We start from the raw sequence: 19,036 nt of genomic DNA on the forward strand, positions 1-19,036 counted from the left end.
TGGTGGCTGCTGGAATTTAATAAAAGTAATGACAGCATTGCTTGAGGGTTTACTTGTGCCACAATTCTAAGCGCTTTATATTAATTAACTCACTTAATCCTCACTGCAACCTATGAGTTTGTTACTATTATCCCCATGCTACAGATGGAGAAACTAAGGTGCAGAAAGAAACGTGGGTCACACAGCTAGTAAATGGTAAAACAAAGATAGGCAGGCCAATTTCATAGTTCTTAATCACCATCCCATATTGGATTTCAACTCAGATCTTGCTAACTGCAAAACCCTCGCAGACAGGGCACATACCCAGGTTTTGGGTTCAATCCCTGGTCAGACTGCCTGTGGGAGGGAGTCAATCAATGTACTCTCTCTCTCTCTCTCTCTTTGTCTCTCTCTCTTAAAAAGCAATAAAATAAAATAACACACACACTTTCTACTACCCTGTGTTGTGACCTGGAAAAAGTAACTTTCTCTACCACTCATAAATCAATCCAATTCTATTCAGGGCCTCTTACATCTACATCAGAGTTAAGGGGAGCTCTGGGGAACTCTATGGCTGTTAACCCTGCATCTCCCGCCCATCCCTGAATCAGAGACTGGGGAGAGAAGTCCAGCTCCCTGGGGTTGGAGGAATATATGGTCCAAGTCCCAGCCTTTATTCTGATGCCTTCAGACCCAAGAGGCAGCCCCTAGGGTGGAAGCCTGTTAAGACCTGGTGGATGCCCAGTCAGCATGGCTCAATGGTTGAGGCTAGAGACCTATGAACCAGGAGGTCAGGTTGAGGGTTGGATTCCCAATGTAGGGCATGCAGGAGGTAGCCAATCAATGATTCTCATCATTGATGTTTCTAACTCTCTCTCCCTCTCCCTTCCTCTTTGAAATCAATAAAAATATATTTTTTTAAAAAAGAGAGAGAGACCCGGTGGGTGAGTGCTAGGGATGGCCTGGGCCTCCTGTCGTGGGGGTTCCATGTCCACTCCAATTCTGGGGCCTCAGTACAGGGCATATTAAAGTCTACAGTTTTCAAAGACTGAACTGCAGACGCTGCTGTACGAAACGCTCCCCTAAATTCCCCAACTTCAACCCCTGGAAACCTGCTCCCCTTTCTCTGCCCCGCACTTCAGACGGAGAACGATTCTTGACTGAACACCCCGAGTCCACACCCGCTAAGCGGCCCCTTCCCGGAGGAAGCCCCGCCCACTCCTCTCACTAGGTCTCCAGGGTCTCCGGGGCTGGAAGCGGCGGTTGGTTCCCATGGTAACTCCGCTGTTCGCCGCGTCGCGCTTTCAGGCAGGCGGCCGCGCGTTCCAATGACGTCACGGGGCCACTTTCCGGCCCATTGGCAGAGTCGGACTAGAGTTGTGAGGATCGGGGGCGCCATGGGGGCCACTGGCGACGCCGAGCAGCCGCGGGGACCCGGCGGGGCAGAGCGGGGCGGCCCCGAGCTGGGAGATGCGGGCGCAGCGGGGCAGCTGGTTCTTACGGTGAGAGTGCCCCGAGGGAGGCCGGGCGGCCTGGGCTCGGGCCGGCAGGGCCTCGGGTTCCCGGGACCCTAGCCCGCGGGCAAAAGAACGCGGTGGCTGGAGCTGCCGACGGGGTTGGCGTTTTTCTCAGTCCGACGACCAGTATTCAAGTTCTGGTGCCGCCCTCCTCGCTAGGTGACGTGGGTCAGTCCTGTCAAGGCCCCCGTTTCTTCTATAAAGCGGAGATGATTAGTATCTGCCTCCTAAGGTTGTGGGGATGGGATATAAATGCGGTAAAGCGCGCCCACCCAGCACACATCATCTGCCACCAGAGTAGGTCCTCGGTAAACACTGGTTCCCTTCCTCCAGCCATTCCTGAAAAGGTGGGGTCGGGACTTTTGAGGCAGGAATCTCTCCCTGAGTTTCTCTTCCCTGGCAGGGCCTTCCAATCACTGCCCGCCCCCGATCAATCGATAAATCGCAAGGTGGAAGAAGTGGTGCAAACACCTGAGAAGCAGGGCTGTCTAGGTTTAACTTCATACTCATTCTCCACCTTCACCCCAGTGTCACAGACTTCGGTGACACCTGCTCCCTTGGTCCCCACAGAATCCTTGGAACATAATGATAAAGCACCGGCAGGTGCAGCGAAGGGGCCGCCGCTCACAGATGACCACCAGGTAAGGATGACTCTGGATGGGACTTACCTCCCAGGCACTGTCTTGGAAGGCAGCTTTGGGGTCCTAGTTATAGAGAGCTGAGAAGAGATCGTCACGCAGTAGAATGAGCACTGGACTAGAAAAGAGGAGACTCAGATTCTGTGGCTCTGTGTGACCTTGAGCAAGTCACTTACCCCACTGAATTCATATTCAAAATGAGGGGAACGGATAGATGAAACAATGCCTGAGCCACCTAAGCCAGGTGTGGCTCAGTGGTTGAGGGTCAACCCATGAACCAGGAGATCACAGTTCAATTCCTGGTCAGGGCACATGCGGGGGTTGCTGGCTCGATCCCCAGTAGGGGGCGTGCTAGAGGCAACCAATCAATCATTCTCATCATTGATGTTTCTATCCTCTCTCTCTCTCTCTCTCTGAAATCAATAAAAACATATTTTTTAAAAGTGTGGCTAATAGTATCCATAGGGTACTATTACCCTGTGGTAAAAGGTAATAATTAATAATTGTTGTCATTAAATAGATAATAAAAGGTAAGGGAGAGAGCACAAGATGAGCCTTTGAAATGCTGATTATATTTTTTGACCTGGATAGTGATTAAATGGATGTTCACTAACACTCTTTGTTAATGTGTATAGACTTTTCTATATAAGTATTATACAGTATTTCATAATACTTTCAAAACAATACTCATTTCAGAGAGTTATGAGATGAAATAAAGGAATGCATCTATGTAGTTTACAGAGAACCTGGGCACATAGTTAGTTTTTGGTAAAAACTATCTATTATTGTCATTAAAGGATCCTATGTCAATCACTAGCCGGGCAGACTAGAAAGGATGTGTTTGGGATATGTCCCCTGACTGTGTCTCCCTCCTGAATGCAGTTTCACAGATCCTGCTATATCCATGGACCTCCTTCGAGCTGTGCTGCAGCCTAGCATCAACGAGGAGATCCAGACTGTGTTCAACAAGTACATGAAGGTGAGAGGGGACACAAAAGTAAAACATTAAACGGGAGAAAGACTCATGAGCAGTCCTTTCCTGCTTCACTATCTCCCTGGCTCTCTCTAGTACACACAGATATCTAGAGTTTTCCCATTCTGAACTCCCAAGAACTTTTTTCTCTCTTTAGGGGTAATTTGAACACCTCTTTGGCCAAGCTATTGTGAGGATGGAATGACTTAAGTGTAATATGCTCAGAAATGTGCTTGGAACATAACAAGTGCTTTTATTATTTGTTTAATAATATCACCATTCTCATTATTTAAATTCTTTTTCACCCTAGCCAGTTTGGCTCAGTGGATAGAGCATCAGTCTGTGAACCAAAGGGTCCCAAGTTCAATTCCGGTCAAGGGCACGTACCTCAGTTGCTGGCTCCTTCCTGGCCCAGCCCTGGTTGGGGCTCATGCAGGATGTGTTTTTTCTCTCATCAGTGTTTCTCTCTGTCTTTCCCTCTCTCTTCTACTCTCCCTAAAAATCAATGGAAAAATATCCTCAGGTAGAGATTAACAACAACAACAGAAAACTTATTTTCTAGGACCATAAATAAAGTTCTACATGATTCTACCTGAATGTCTCTCAGATGCTTCAAACCCACCATATTCAGAACTGAACTCTGTTTTTCTTCCTAGACCTCCCTCCTCTTATGTTTACTCATTCATTCAGGAAGTATTTACTGAGCGTCTACCATAATGGCAGACACTATTCTAGGCACTGGGGATGGGGATGTAGCAGTGAAGAAAATGGACAATGTCCTTGCTCTCTTTTAGCAAATTTGTACCTTGTTAGGTAACGCCAGAGAGAAGGGGAAGAGAGTGACCAATGGGGAACAGAGGTGCTTTCTCATAGATTGTGACTGGGAAAGTCCTATGATAAAAGGACATTTAAGCAGAGATTTGAATAAAGTGAGAAAAGAACAAGCCATGCAGAAACCTGGTGAGAAGCCATCCCAGCTGAGCGAACAGGCCAGAGGCCCTGAGGCAGGACTGTGCTTGGCACATTCAAAGCCCCCAAGTGGCCAGTGTGACTGGAACAGACTGAGCCAGGGGCGAGTAACAGGAGAGGTGATCAGAGACATAGCAGGGGCCCAGCTCATGCCAGAACCTTGAAGCCATCATAAGGACTTTGTGTTTTATTGTGAGTAAAATAAAGCTCTTGGAGAGTTTTGAGCAGAGCATGTAATCTGAACATTTTTTAAAGAGTTACTCTGACTGTTGTATAGAGAATATACTGCAGGAGGACCAGTTAGGAGACTTAAGATGATAGTGGCTTGAGTGTTAGCAGTGCAAATGTTGGAAAAGAGTCCAATTCTGTATGTATTTTAAGAGTAGTGCCCGGCCAGTGTGGCTCACTTGTTGAACATCCCTCTATGAACCAGGAGGTCTCGGTTTGATTCCCCGTCAGGGCACATCCCCAGGTTGTGAGTTCAATCCACAGCAGGAGACAGCCAATAGGTGATTCTTTCTCGTCATTGATGTTTCTCTCTCTCTCCCTCTCCCTCTCTGAAATCAATACAAATAATAAATAAATACATACATGCATGCATGCTCTATATATATAAAAAGCCAGTGACTGAATGACTGGAACGACCAGAACAACCTGCAGCTGGCCAACTGGTCCAATCGGGGATGGGGCTGCCTGGCCAACCTCCCGTAGCCCCTCCCCCTGCTGGCCCTACCCCTTCTTGGCCCCCCACCTTGATCAGGATCAGGGGGGCAGGGCTGGCCAGCAAACCATCCGCAGCCCCTCCCCCAAGCCAGCCCCACCCTCAAATGCCCCCTCTCCCTGGTCAGGCCAGCCCCCATGGGGCCCCAATTGGGGGTGGGGCGGCAGCCAACCTCCCGTGGCCCCTCCCCCTGCCCAGCCAGCCCCCCCCAACATGGCCCCGATCGGAGGGGCTGGGGGGCGGGGGCCTGCCAGCCAACCTCCTGCGGTCCCTCCCCCGAGCCAGCCAGCCCCCCGCCCATAGGCCTTGATCACCAGGCAGGCCAAGGGACCCCACCTGTGCATGAATTTGTGCACCAGGCCTCTAGTACATAAATAAAATTCCTCGGTGACTTTCCATTGTCTCTGGGTAAAATTCAAATTCCTTATGGCATATATGGCCCAAAGTGATCAGACCCCAGCCACACACCCCTTATTCCCTTCATTACTATCCCTACTTTTTGTATGTCCCAGAATGCACCATGTATTCTCATACCTCCACACCTTTTCACATGCAGAAATAATGAAGCCAGTAAGGGAAGGCTAGGCCAGGATTTAATCTGTGATTGCCTGCCTCCAAAGCCCTTTTCTTGTTGCTTATCCCAATAATGGATACTATGATTCAGGAACCTTCTCCCCTGGACAAATGCTGAATAAATACGATTTGTGGCACTAGGCTTCCCTCTTTATAGTCAGTAAAGATACCTCCTTATCGCACTTGTGTTTGAACAAAGTACAAATAAATTGATTACATCACAACTTTGATTTGACCTGGCCTCATCTGACCACTTTGTTTGACAGTGTTCCGAAAAGATCCATACTAGAAGGTCCTGGTTGAATCTGACTTTGTCCAATCAAAGGAACATCTGTAGGATGGGAGGAGAGAGACCTGGCCAGGGCCTCAGAACACCAGCAGCTCCAACTGACTGCGGAAAGGGAAAGCAGGAGGTTCCACCACTGGATAAAAGGGAGCGCATGAGCCTGAAAACTAGGTGGTGTGAGGCCCCAAACCAAGGACTGAGAACACATTCATAATGAGAGCCCAAGTCATGTCTCTAGAACAAAGTGTCAGATCCCTCAAGAGTCACCTTTCCTGTCAAAAATATATTTTGCCATATGTCCTTACTGTGATTTTTTTTCTTACTATGGTTTTTAATATTTGCATATTTATGGTATGTCTGCCATAATTTATTTAAGTTATACCTGGACATTTAAGTTATTCTTTGATTTTGCACTATTTACACATTAATGCTGTAATGACCATCTTTTGGGCCCCTCTATGATTATGCTTCTCCTTAAACGAGGATAGAGTGGGGAAATGAACCTGGAATATGAATCTAAATCTGTCTGATCTCAAAGCCATACTCAGAATCACTTTTTTCCTTCTGTATGAGATATGATAAAAGCTTCTCTTCTATTTATTTCTTTGTGTTTAACCCATTTAACAAAACTACAAGAGAACAAATTCCCTTTTATTTACTTTTCAGTTAAATCCTAGAGCATTACACGGATTCTGTGCCCCAATAGGCTTAGCAGGAAAGTTGCTTCAGAATTGGGCAGGAGCCACACCACTGTTTTTATGAGCTTGAGTTCCTTTCCCCAGATGACTCTGGTTTTGTCTGGTTTGCCACCAGGAGTCACTGTTCTTTGCTGTACACATAAGCATATCTCTTGCCTAGATAGTATTCCGTTTCACCTCAAGCATAAACACCTTCAGTTTCAGGAAGAACTGTGTGCGCCCTCTGGTTCCAGAAACCTTGCTCATAGCCAGCAAAAATGGCCTTGGACCACAGCCTTCCAGACATATTTGTCATTTTAGAAGTCCTGTTCCCAGCAGGCTTCCCCAGGCTCCAAGATGGTGGAGATAGCTAAAAGCTTCTCTTTTTTTTAATATATTTTTATTGATTTTTTACAGAGAGGAAGGGAGAGGGATAGAGAGTCAGAAACATGATGAGAGAGAAACATCAATCAGCTGCCTTCTGCACACTCCCCACTGGGGATGTGCCCGCAACCAAGGTACATGCCCTTGACTGGAATCGAACCTGGGACCTTTCAGTTCTCAGGCCGACGCTCTATCCACCAAGCCAAACTGGTTAGGGCAAAGCTTCTCTTTTTATATATTTTTATTTTTGAGAGAGAAAGAGATAAGGAGAGAGAGAGAGAGAAACATGAATGTGAAAGTGAAACATTGGTCGGCTGCCTCCTGCATGCCCCCAACCTGGGATCTATTCTGCAATCCAAGCATGTGCTCTGACTGGGAATCGAACAGCAACCTTTTGGTGCACAGGATGACACCCAACAACTGAGCCACACCAGCCAGGGCTAAAAGCTTTCCTTTTATATTCAGTTCGCTCTTTGTACTTCTCCCTAGTTCTTCCAGAAGGCAGCACTGAATGTGCGAGACAACGTTGGGGAAGAAGTGGATGCAGAGCAGCTGATCCAGGAGGCCTGTCGCAGCTGCCTAGAGCAGGTGAGACCAAATAGGACCAGAGGGCTTAGCTCTGGGATCTCCATTAAGAGGTGTGATCCCATCATCAGTGGGGGATGCCAGAGAAGCCACTTACTTCCAGGTAGGGCTTGGGGTTGTTGTTGACAGAAGGGGAGGGAAATAGTTACTACATGCCGGGTACCGTGATAAATGTTTTTATATCATTTGTTAATTCATATCTCAGAAGAAACTCTCTACAGAAGACATATTTTAATCCCTAATTTACGGATGAAGAAATTGTGGCTTACAACAAGCAAGAGTTATAATAGCTAAGGTCCATCTCACCTCTGCAAGTACTTGTGACTTGATTCTTGAAGTTGTCACAGCCCCTGGGGACTATCACCCTTTCTGCCCCCCCCCCCCCCCCCCCCCCGTCTCTCAGGGTGTGGTCTGGAGGCATGACATCAGGTTTATAAATGGCTGTGTTCCCAAGATAGTAGTGAACCTATTTGCATGTGTCAGCTGCTGTTATTAATAGAAATTGTCAGCATCACCCAGACTCTGTGCTTGACTGTGAAACCATTAGCTGTCAGAGATGGAAATTTCTTCATAATCAAAGCCACAAAGGCTGGTTTAAGTTCAGGTCTATAAGGGTAATTATCATAAGAAGTCAGCTGGCTAGCTGCTCAGGCACAGCCTCAGAAAAGAGCAAGATCAGGGCCTGGACCTCAGCTCTGAAAGGGCAGGAGAACTCCGTGCTGTCAGTGAGAGCTTACTCCGCTGCTTGGTGGCATTTGTCGCAGTGAATCATGTCATGTTTCTTAGAATGCTCCTCTCTTGGCTCCAGCCTCATTGGCCATACCCCTCGGCTTCCTGGGCGAGCTTCTCTTCTCTACCTGACTCTGGCTGTTGGTGCACTCCTAAGTTCAGTCCTCAGACCCCTTCTCTTCTGTGGCCCATTCTCATTCTGGGCTTTGAAGCCTAAAAATTTAACTGCTGATGATTCCCAAATGTATGTCTCAGCCCTGAGCTACTTCCTCCATTCTATTCTCACAGCATCCAGACCCATCTTTTTAAAGATGAATCAGATTGTCTCACTCCGCTCTTTAAAACATGTTAGTGACTTCACTTTGCAGGCAGAATAAAACCCTCATGCCTTGCCGTGACCCACAGAGCCCTGTGTGGACCAGCTCCTGCATCTTGGACGTCACCTCCTCCCACCTGCCCTATTGACTGTATTCTAGCCATACTGAACTCCTGCTTCTCCAGCACACCAACTCGGGGCCTTTGCACTTGCTGCTCTCACTGCCTCACGTGCTCTCCCCTTAACTCTTTACATAGCTGGCTCCATCTAAAGTAGCCCCATCTCACTTCCTTCCCCACCTCCAGTTACACTCTATCACTTCAACGTGTTTATTTCCACTATTTGTTTCAACTTGAAATTATTAATGGTTTGTTTGTTTGTTTGTTTATTTTCTGCCTTCCTTCCCAAACTCCGCTAAAATCTTGAATTTTATAAGAGTTGAGGCCTGATCTTGTTCACTGCTGTATTCCTAGCCCTAGAATATGACTCTTAATATTAGTACATTAAGTGTTTGTTGAATGATTGAGAGAGTAAGTGAATGAATGAACGAACGAACGAACAAGCAGAGTTCCTGCTTTCAGAGTTAAGTGGACAGGTATGAAATAACAAATGTGTGCGTTGAGACTGTGCACTCTTCACTTTTGGTGGAGAAAATCATGGGGTCAATTTTGGACCTAGCGTATTTGGGTCATCCATGCATAGACATGGGCAGGCTGATATATAAGTCTAGAGCACAAAGGGGAGGCTACAGCTGAAGATAAAAAGAAAATTGCAGTCATCAGTTTATAGATGTTAATTGAAGCTGTGAGCATAGATGAAAGCAGACAGAATATCTAATGAAAGAGGACAGAGTGAAAAGAACCAGATCTAGGAGGACGAGCCAGCAAAGAAGGCTAAGAGAGAGCGGCTAGAGAAATAGAAAAACCGGGGAAGTGTGGCCACAGGAGCCAGTAGAAAAGTGTTTCCAGAAGGAGGCAGTGCTCAGGGCTCTCAAGTGCTCCTCCTCCTCCTCCTCCTCACGTCAGCTCAGGCTACCTTCTCAACAAGGCCTTCCCTGACCGCCTGCTTCACGGAGCCCTTCCTTCTGGCGATTCTCTTGTTACATCTGTCTATGGTTTTTTTCTTCAGAGCATTCATCATGATCTGAGTCAGCTTGTTTATATGTTTATTTATTTGCTTATTATTCACATCACCCACAGAATATAAGTTGCATAAAAGTAAGGACCTTGCTGTGTTATTTCCTGCTGCATCCTCAGCCAATTACCTCCTAGGCACATAATATTGTTAAATGAAAACGGCAGCTTCCTGAGGAGTATATAGTATATCAATGCATTTAGTTAGAAAACACACATAGTATATATTTACATCGAAAAAAGTGAGGAAGAGCCCTAACCAGTTTGGCTCAGTGGATAGAGCGTTGGCCTGCGGACTGAGGGGTCCCAGGTTCAATTCCGGTCAAGGGCATGTACCTTGGTTGCAGGCACATCCCCAGTGGGAGGTGTGCAGGAGGCAGCTGATCGATGTTTCTCTCTCATCGATGTTTCTAGCTCTCTATCCCTCTCCCTTCCTCTCTGTAAAATATCAATAAAATATATTTAAAAAAAAAAAAAATGAAGGCAGAGAGGCTTCCCACCAAAATAGTGACTGTTAACACAATCTTTTCCTTTCAGGCAAAACTACTGTTCTCAGATGGAGAAAAAGTTATACCCAGATTGACCCATGAGCTTCCAGGGATAAAGGTCAGAGTCACTCTCTTGGGGTTTAAAAGGGGGACAATGATCAAACTGGGAGGCAGGGGCATTCCATGTTCCACCCATTTGTAGGACCAGGTCCAAATTGCATCATGCTGGGAGGGTTTCTGAGGCCTGGCTCAGGGAGGGTATGGTCCAGGGGCCCTGTCTTCTGCAATCCCAAGGAACCTGCAGCCCCCAGATACCGGCCTTCCACTGATTCCCTTTCCTTTTTCTGCAGCGTGGTCGGCAGGCAGAAGAGGAAGGTGCTCATCGAGGAAGTCCCATTCCCAAAAAGGTAAACCATCCCCATGTTTTCTGGCTGGGCAAGGCCTCGCAGCCCCAGGGAGGGTGGTAGGCTTCCTCAGTGCATCCTGGGGCCTTTCTAGCATGAGAGGCAGGAACCCTGGAAACATTCACTCTTCCTATTCACTCTCAAGCACCATTTCATCTCTTTGGAAAAACCATCTCCACCAGTGACCCTGGACCTGCCAATAGGGTGGGGTGGGGCTTCCACAGGGTCAGGCTCTGACAGTTGTTCTTTGTGGCAGAGGAAGGGACGGCCTCCTGGACACATCCAGTCAAATGACCGGGCAGCCCCTGGCATGGTGTGAGTAGGGACCAATAGAGCTAAAGGGGAACGGGAGGGAGTGGGCCTGGAGGAAAAGCGGCCAGAGTCCTGTCCCTGGAGAAGTGAGATCTGTTTAAGTCACCATGGAGGAGGGTCCCCCGGGTTTGGGGTAGAAAAAGAAAGCAGCAAGGAGGAGGGTGTTCTATCCTGCTTTTGCCCCAGAACGTTCAGCCAGCTTGATGAAACACCAGACTTTCTTTGTTGTTAGTATATATTCAATGTTTATAATGGACTAAACTCCTTACAATATGTACTTTTTAATACTTACATCCACCCTCTAAAGAAGGTGTAATTAATTTTGCAATAAGGAAATAGACTCAGAGAATTACTTGCCCAACATCATATAGCTTCTAAGGGGCAAAACTCCATTCCCTCTAGGATGGCATTTTCAAAGATTTTTAAAGCAACAGAATATATATATATATATATATATATATATATATACACACACACATATATATATATACACATATATATATATTATATAATATATTATTATTATATTATTTCAGAGAGGAAGGGAGAAGGAGAGATAGAAATATCAATGATGAGAAAGAATCATTGATAGGCTGCCTCCTGCATGCCCCCAGTGGGGATTGAGCCCGCAACTCGGGCATGTGCCCTTGACCCGAATCGAACCCAGGATCCTTCAGTCTACAGGCTGATGCTCTATCCACTGAGCCAAACCAGCTAGGGCCAGAATCTTTTTTCAAACAAAACTTTACATGGAAGCCCAATATTTAAAGCAGATAAAGCCTTATTGGTCTGGTTAAAAGCGATGGGGATAGCTGGTGCCCTGGATTAAGAGATGGAATAGTAGTAATCATCAGACCTAGATTTGTGTCCCACCTGAGCAAGTTCATTCCTCACTAACACAATAGCATTGCTGCTGGTATCTCTTTTGACATGAGAACTACAATTCAAAGACGTTCTTGGACTTGATATCAGATCTAGTCCTAGGATGGCTTCTAGTCCAGTGCTTTCTCCCTTTGTGCCTCCTCGATATGGGTTACCTGGAAGAAGTACACCGAGGGCTAAAGTGAGAGTGTGTGGGGAACTCGCACCACCAGCAGCAGGCTTTCTGCCAATCCTGGACCTGAACTTATTTCTTCTGTCCCCCAATCAGGTGGAAACCAAAATCCTGTGAACCAATTCGCCGAGAAGGCCCCAAGGTATGATTATGTGAGCATAGCAGTGACCTCCATCCTAGGGGGAGACTCAGTCAAGGCTCTGGGCCAGCAGGAGGGAAAGAGGCTGGGGTAGTGAAGGATGTGTGCATGCCATTCCAGAGCCATCTTGCCCCTTCCCCATTGTTTACAAGCCCTTTTAGCAATAGAATCCTCTTTAAGTAAAATGACATGTGGAAGCCCAGGCAGGCAGGTGAAAGCTCCGCTGTCCTGGTTGAGGCTGTGTCCAGTATGAATGCCCCACCTCTTGTCGTGCTGGCCCTTTGCCTTCACACGGCGACGACACCTTTCTTCTAAAACTCTGCTCCCTAAAATAGGTGGTCCTGCATTCTCCTGGGTCTTTCTGGTCTTCCTCTCTTTGGGGAGTTCTTCCTCAGCAATGACCCATATAAAGGGGCATTCCCCGAAATTCCCTCCTTGGCCCACTTCTCCATCTAGTTTCTCTCTGGATGATCTAAATAATTCACTCCTATAGTTTCAGGGACCAGTGTACTAAACCTGCCATACCTCTTGGTTTGTCCCACACTCCCTTTCTAGTTTAAAACTGGTATATCCAACTGCCTACTAGATCTCCCTGCCTGGAATTTCCATGGCATTTCCAACTCAGATATCCAAAATGGCTATCAGAATCTTTCTTCAGCTGTCTTTTATGGTCTCTACTTTAGTCATCTTTGCCTCTTCCTTTCCTTCCACCCTGGATGTTTCCACCTCCTATATATATCACAGTTGCTATTCCCTCCTCTTCATCCTTACTGCTATCCTGGCTCAGGCCCTCTTCTTCCTTCAAAACTGCTCTGTTACAGCAACCTCTGAGCTGGACCCCCTGCCTGGAGTCTGCCACTTCAAATCCAGAAGCCACACTGCAGAAGAGTGAGCTATCTTTAAAGCAGATCTGCTCCTCGGTGACCCCCCCATAGCCTCCAGAATGAGCAAATGTTCTAGGGCCTTCAGCCCTCTCTGCTTCTCTCTCCAGCCTCATTAATTGCCATGCCCTAATTTGTGCTCTCTCTCTTAGCAACACAGAATGGTTTACAGTCTCACCAGCATCCCACATCAGCTCTCACCTGCCTTTGTTCATGCTGCCCCTTCTTCCTCCCCTCTACCCTGTCTAACTTGTGCTCATCCTTCCGGAATCAACTTGCGAATTACCTCTTTAAGGAAGCCTTCTTGTTATCCTTCTCTTTGGCACCCCTCCCACCTACACTCACCTGTATATCATTGCCCATCTCATGATGGTATAATTATCTATACTAAGCATGTCAAACTCACGGCCCACGGGCTGCATGCCTTGTTTATTTGGCCCGTGTTAGCCTTTGAGTTTGACATGCTTGATCTATACACATAAGTGTGTGGACTCTGGAGTACAGAGACTATCTTACTCATCTCTTTATCCCCAGTATCTAGCACAGGGCCTAGCATAGTGTAAGTATTCAGTTTCTTGAATCAACTGTTTTGAATAATGGAATAAGGGTGGTGTTGGTAGAGGGGAGGGAGAGGAATGTTTCTTTCCTGCCCATCAGAGAAACCTCACCCTCACCAGCCTGTCTATTTTTTGCGTAGTGGGACCCAGCTCGGCTGAATGAATCTACCACCTTTGTGTTAGGATCTCGAGCCAACAAGTAAGTCTTAGAGCTTTGGCACTGAGAAAGGAGTCCACCCCTAAGACTACAACTGCAGGAATCCTTACACATGTCTGTTATTTTTCAGAGCCCTGGGGATGGGGGGCACCAGAGGGAGAATCTACATCAAGCACCCACACCTCTTTAAGGTAGGTGAGAGCTGGGGGTCAGGCAGACCATTGCAGGGGACTATGTGACATTGGGAACTGCACATGGCACAGAGAAGCTTGGGGCAAACACCGATCTGGGAGTCAAGGCATCTGGGTTCTAGTTGCCCTCGACCTTTACCTTTTATAATTTACACAACAACTCTGTGCCTCAATAATAGCTACTTGTCTTGTGTGTTTATTGTGTACCAAACCTGGTTTTAGGTGCCACAAATTATTTCATGGAACTTCCTTTAAGATGGAACGGCTGAGAAAGGCTAAGTGATTTGTTCAGAATCACTCAGTGGTAACTAGTGAGTCAGGTCTGTCCTCAGCAAAACCTGAGCTCTTGTGCATGTTATTAAACTAAGTCTCCCTCATTTTATTTTTGTTTAGTTATTTATTGTGGTTTTTTTGTTTTGTTTTGTTTTGTTTTTAAATATATTTTATTGATTTTTTACAGAGAGGAAGGGAGAGAGATAGAGAGTTAGAAACATCGATGACAGAGAGACATCGATCAGCTGCCTCCTGCACACCCCCCACTGGGGATGTGCCCGCAACCAAGGTACATGCCCTTGACCGGAATCAAACCTGGGACCCTTCAGTCCGCAAGCCAACACTCTATCCACTGAGCCAAACCGCTTAGGGCTAATTATTTATTGTTAATCCTCACCTGAGGATATTTTTCCATTGATTTTTTTTTTTTTTTTTTTTTAAGAAAGTGGAAGAGAGGGCAGAAGGGGGAGAGAGAGAAACATCGATGTGAAAGAGAGACATCGATTGGTTGCCTCCCGCACGAACCCTGACCAGGGTAGGGATCGAACCTGCTACCCTTGACCGGGAATCAAACCCATGACCCTTAGGTGCACAAGCCAGGGCTCCTTCATTTCATCATTATGGCTGTATAGAATTCATAGAATAAATATTCCATCATTTATTTCACTACTCCCCTGTTGTTAGATATTTAAGGTTTTTCCAACAGTTGCTATCATAAACAGTGCTGCACAAAACAAACTTGTGTACATGTGTGGGTGATTCTAAAGGGTAAATCCCTGGAAATGGGATTTTTCTCGGTCAGAAAATGCACACTTTTAAGTTTTTGACTGATGTTTATATTATATTAGAGGCCCAGTGCACGACATTCATGCACTGGGGGTGGGGGGGTCCCCCTCATCCTGGCTTGCACCCTCTTGCAGTCCGAGACCCTGACAGGGGTCCTTAGCGCTGCTGTGGAGACCAGAGAAGCTCCCACTGCTGCACTCGCCAGCCATGAGCCTGGCTTCTGGCTGAGTGACCATCAGGGGGCAGCTCCTGCATTGAGCGTCTGCCCTCTGGTGGTCAGTGCGTGTCATAGTGACCAGTCATTCTGCTGTTTGGTCGATTTGCATATTAGCCTTTTATTATACAGGATGGGAGGTGAAATAATTATTCAAACTCAAAGTTAGTAACCATACAGTTCATCTCTATTTCAAATGTTCTGTTTTATAAAACGTATCTATATTGAGCATATTATGTGTCAGATACTATGTTTAGCACTTTTTATGCACCACTTTATTCTTTTTTTTTTAAGAGGACATTTATTAAAGTTAGGGACAGTGAAACAGGAAAGGGCAGGGGAAATGAGCCTAGGATGGGCTTCTTTGGCTCACTAAGAAGTCAGAAAAAAATGGGCCTTGGGGACAGGCTTAGGGGGTTTGCCCAGGATGAATTGCCACTGACCATTGTTGCCCTAGTTGCAAGCCTCATGGGGTCCCTTAGAGTTTAGGAGATGCATCCCTGTGGGGAAAGAAAGGGGGAAGGCTTGGGCATGCAAGCAGGCCCATATTACTTTTTTTAAAAAAATATATTTTATTGATTTTTTTACAGAGAGGAATGGAGAGGGATAGAGAGTTAGAAACATCAATGAGAGAGAAACATCGATCAGCTGCCTCCTGCACACCTCCTACTGGAGATGTGCCTGCAACCAAGGTACATGCCCTTGACCAGAATCGAACCTGGGACCTTTTAGTCTGCAGGCCGACGTTCTATCCACTGAGCCAAACCAGTTAGGGCTATTTTACTTATTCTTAACAACCCTATAAGTATTAATACTGTCTTTTTCACAGATGAAGAAACTGAGTCTCAAGGAAATTACTGCCCAGGTTTATACTGTCTAATAAGTGGCAGAAACTGGATTTTAAACCTTTTTTGTCTAATTCCAAAGCCAGGTTCTTAAATGTGATGCTATCCTTCCTTCCCCTGAGCAAGAAGTGTCCTGGTTTTTGTTTTAGAAAATATGGTCACCATAATAGTGATATATATTATAAGCTTCCTCAAATCATTATTTCAAAGAGGAGTAGAGCTCTATAGTAAGAGTCAAATCCATTGCCTGAGATGCTGTGTATTGAGAAACAAAGGGGTTGGGGATTAGATGGAAACTAAATCTCTGGAAATTGGGTCCTGCTCCTGGTTTCCTGGGCTCAACTGTACTTTTTCTGAAGAGGTTGGTGAGCCCTCTGCATCCACCCAGCTAGGACAAGGTCTTGTTCATAAGAACTGCTCAAGGGCCAAGAGTATGATCTGGGAGCAAATAAGGAAAGCCCCTCACACCAGGCTAATGTCTCCTGTGACTTCATCCCTCACAGTATGCAGCTGATCCCCAGGACAAGCACTGGCTGGCCGAGCAACATCACATGCGGGCAACAGGGGGGAAGATGGTGAGCACAGTTCCCTCGTGACACTGCCAAAGACCCACGCAGCCCAGGAGCCAGGGTTCTGGCTGTTGGTGGCAGCTCACCTCCAAATCTGAGAGATTCTCACAGCCTGATGAATGTAGAAAGGCAGGCGTGTAAGGGCAGAGAGGGCCCGTTCCTTCATGCTGAACAGCAGGCTGGAATCCCTGGATTCCCTTTGCTGTCCCTAGGTCTCCCACACAGCACCCCCTCAGACCCTCCCCACCTCATTCCTCACTCGTAGCTTTTATTAGTTAAGCAGAAGAATGGCAGGTACAAGACACACTACTGATTATCCCTTGTGCCTGTTGACAAATTTCACTCATCGACCACAACATTCTGCACCTGACACCATTAAAGAATCTTTTCTCAACACAGTGCTTAGTCAGTCCTGGGATTGCTCCTATTAGAATCTAATGGCCTTGCAAACCAGTATGCCATCTCCTTTCTGGTATTGAAAGCTATCTTTTATTTTACTGCTATATTTATACCTACACTCTGTCTCAAAAAATAGGTGAGGGGGAGACAGGATCTAAAATTAGGCCATGAGCAAGACTAGTTTTTGTTTTGTTATGTTTTGTTTTTATTGCTGACATGGGAGACCAGTGCACTTCTGGGTTTCCAGCTCTAGGCCCCTCTCAAAAACACCTGCTCTGTTACAAAGTTTGCTCTGTCCTTAAGATGACAGTCAAATGACCCAAGGGACACACAATTAATTATTCCTGACCCTAAGACTAGAAAGAGATGTCTCCCACAGAAGACCTTTTCATGTGACGAACAACATCCTCTGTATGGGAAGCTCACAAGAGGGCTCTCGCCCACTGCAGCCCATGGCATTGTGCCAGCAGCTTTACAGGCCCCAAGGCAATGCAGCCCAGTTACTAGACAGTTTTCCCTTCTGCCACAAAGTTCAAAACCAAATAATCTTGGTTCCCAGAGTTAACATAACTTCCTCCAATTTCCTGTTTCCATGTATATTTCACTAGCTCTCTTGCCATTTTGTTATTAAGTACCTTGGGATCCTTTTTTATTTTTTTTTACTTATTTCAGAGAGGAAGAGGGAGAGAGAGATAGAAACATCAATGATGAGAGAGAATCATTGATTGGCTGCCTCCTGCATACCTCCTTCTGGGGATGGAGCCCACATCTGGGCATGTGCCCTGACTGGGAATCGAACCGTGACCTTATGGTTCATAGGTTGACCCTCAACCACTGAGCCACACCCAGCCAGGATCAGGGTCCTTTTTTTTTTTTTTTTTAATATATTTTATTGCTTTTTTACAGAGATGAAGGGAGAGAGATAGAGAGTTAGAAACATCGATGAGAGAGAAACATCAATCAGCTGCCTCCTGCACACCCCCTACTGGGGATGTGCCCGCAACCAAGGTACATGCCCTTGACCGGAATCGAACCTGGGACCCTTCAGTCCATAGGCTGATGCTCTATCCACTGAGCCAAACCGGTCAGGGCAGGGTCCTTTTTTAAAAGAGAAGAAAGTTATAGTTACCAGTTTCCACTCACCCACCCATAGTTTCTATTTGAGTGAAAGATTGCCTCAAGGAACTGTTCCTCAGTCCCTATTTACTCCCCCCTACTAAGTTACAAACTATGCCCCCCTCCCTTATAGCCCTTACATTAAGCAAATGTTTAATAAAGTGTGGTTAAGCAACACAGAAATGAATCAGAGTTGATTATCACTCTCCGTTGCTCCTGCACCAGGCCTACCTCCTCATTGAAGAGGACATCCGGGACCTCGCTGCCAGCGATGATTACAGGTAAATCCAGATCTGTCCCCTACTCTCTCCCTGCCTTACGAACCCCCAGAATGAGCCAGGGACTACATCCTGTCTTCAACTTTTTTCCTCAATGTCTTTGTCAGAGGATGCCTGGACCTGAAGTTAGAGGAGCTGAAATCCTTTGTCCTACCCTCCTGGATAGTTGAGAAGATGCGAAAGTACATGGAGACTCAACGGACAGAGAATGAGCATCGTGCAGTTGAAGCACCTGCACAGACCTGAAGCCAGGTGGCCTGGCCACACTAGGCAGCCTTCCTCATGACCCTTTCCCTATGGCTGAGGCCACCACTGAGACTGCTCCCGGATGGATGATAGCGGCATTAAGCTGTGCCTCACAGGGGTGATTCACTACAGAGCATCCCCAGACTGGCATGTAGTTCTATATTTGTAAAGTTATTAGGATAAGAAGCAATTAAAGTTTGTAATAAACACAGATGATGAGCCTGCTGTGTGTTCTGTCTTGTGGGGGGGGGGGGGGTGACAAAACATCAAGGACTCTAGAAGTGGGTAGAGGAAAGAACCAGGTACCCCTCTCGCACCCCAGGTTAGACCCAGGAAGGTCCTGCTGCTTTCATGCTTTATGAGATGACCCAGGGAATACCTTGCACACTCCCTGTCCCTCTGTTTCTTATTTCTTCACCCAACTACGGCATGGAAGTAGCAGAATGTAATGGGTGGCACCATGGTGGGTTCATGACAGACCAGAAGAAAAATGCAGAGTGGCTTTTATTACCCCCATCTTATAGATTAAAACACTAAATATGTAGAAAGGCAGCATATGAACCTACTTTCTAATAGGAAGACTACTGCTAGATTGCCATCAGCCTCAAGGTTCTCCCCCTCGCAATGGGCCCAGACCATAATGGGAG

The 19,036-nt window shown here is 46.5% G+C and overlaps 1 protein-coding gene and 1 pseudogene across 3 annotated transcripts; one reads left to right on the forward strand and one right to left on the reverse strand.

Annotated features, from left to right (window-relative positions):
• The first annotated feature begins 1,304 nt into the window (after positions 1-1,304).
• Positions 1,305-18,610, forward strand: DNTTIP1 (deoxynucleotidyltransferase terminal interacting protein 1). 2 transcript variants are annotated; one of them, XM_080683470.1, is made up of 13 exons: positions 1,305-1,481; positions 2,067-2,137; positions 3,017-3,113; positions 7,207-7,305; positions 10,018-10,086; positions 10,319-10,375; positions 10,629-10,687; positions 11,835-11,880; positions 13,456-13,514; positions 13,603-13,663; positions 16,285-16,356; positions 18,091-18,146; positions 18,251-18,610. In XM_080683470.1, the coding sequence occupies exons 1-13, from the start codon at positions 1,308-1,310 to the stop codon at positions 18,387-18,389; spliced, it is 1,059 nt and encodes a 352-aa protein (XP_080539596.1). In that variant the 5' UTR covers positions 1,305-1,307; the 3' UTR covers positions 18,390-18,610. The 2 variants fall into 2 exon arrangements, with proteins under 2 accessions (XP_080539596.1, XP_080539597.1); XM_080683471.1 differs by having other exon boundaries at positions 1,347-1,481; positions 2,025-2,137.
• On the reverse strand, positions 6,330-6,640 carry LOC308255666 (large ribosomal subunit protein eL33-like; annotated as a pseudogene). Its single transcript has one exon. The product of its transcript is annotated as a large ribosomal subunit protein eL33-like (transcript).
• Positions 18,611-19,036: the final 426 nt, after the last annotated feature.

The sequence above is a fragment of the Plecotus auritus genome (genome assembly GCF_963455305.1).
Source record: "Plecotus auritus genome assembly, chromosome: 8".
NCBI classification, from domain to species: Eukaryota; Metazoa; Chordata; class Mammalia; order Chiroptera; family Vespertilionidae; genus Plecotus; species Plecotus auritus.

Coding starts and splice junctions, on each gene's coding strand:
- DNTTIP1 (XM_080683470.1), top strand. CDS start 1,308: ATGACGTCACGGGGCCACTTTCCGGCCCATTGGCAGAGTCGGACTAGA. Junction 3,114..7,206: donor TGTTCAACAAGTACATGAAG/GTGAGAGGGGAC, acceptor ACTTCTCCCTAG/TTCTTCCAGAAGGCAGCACT. Junction 18,147..18,250: donor GCTGCCAGCGATGATTACAG/GTAAATCCAGAT, acceptor TGTCTTTGTCAG/AGGATGCCTGGACCTGAAGT.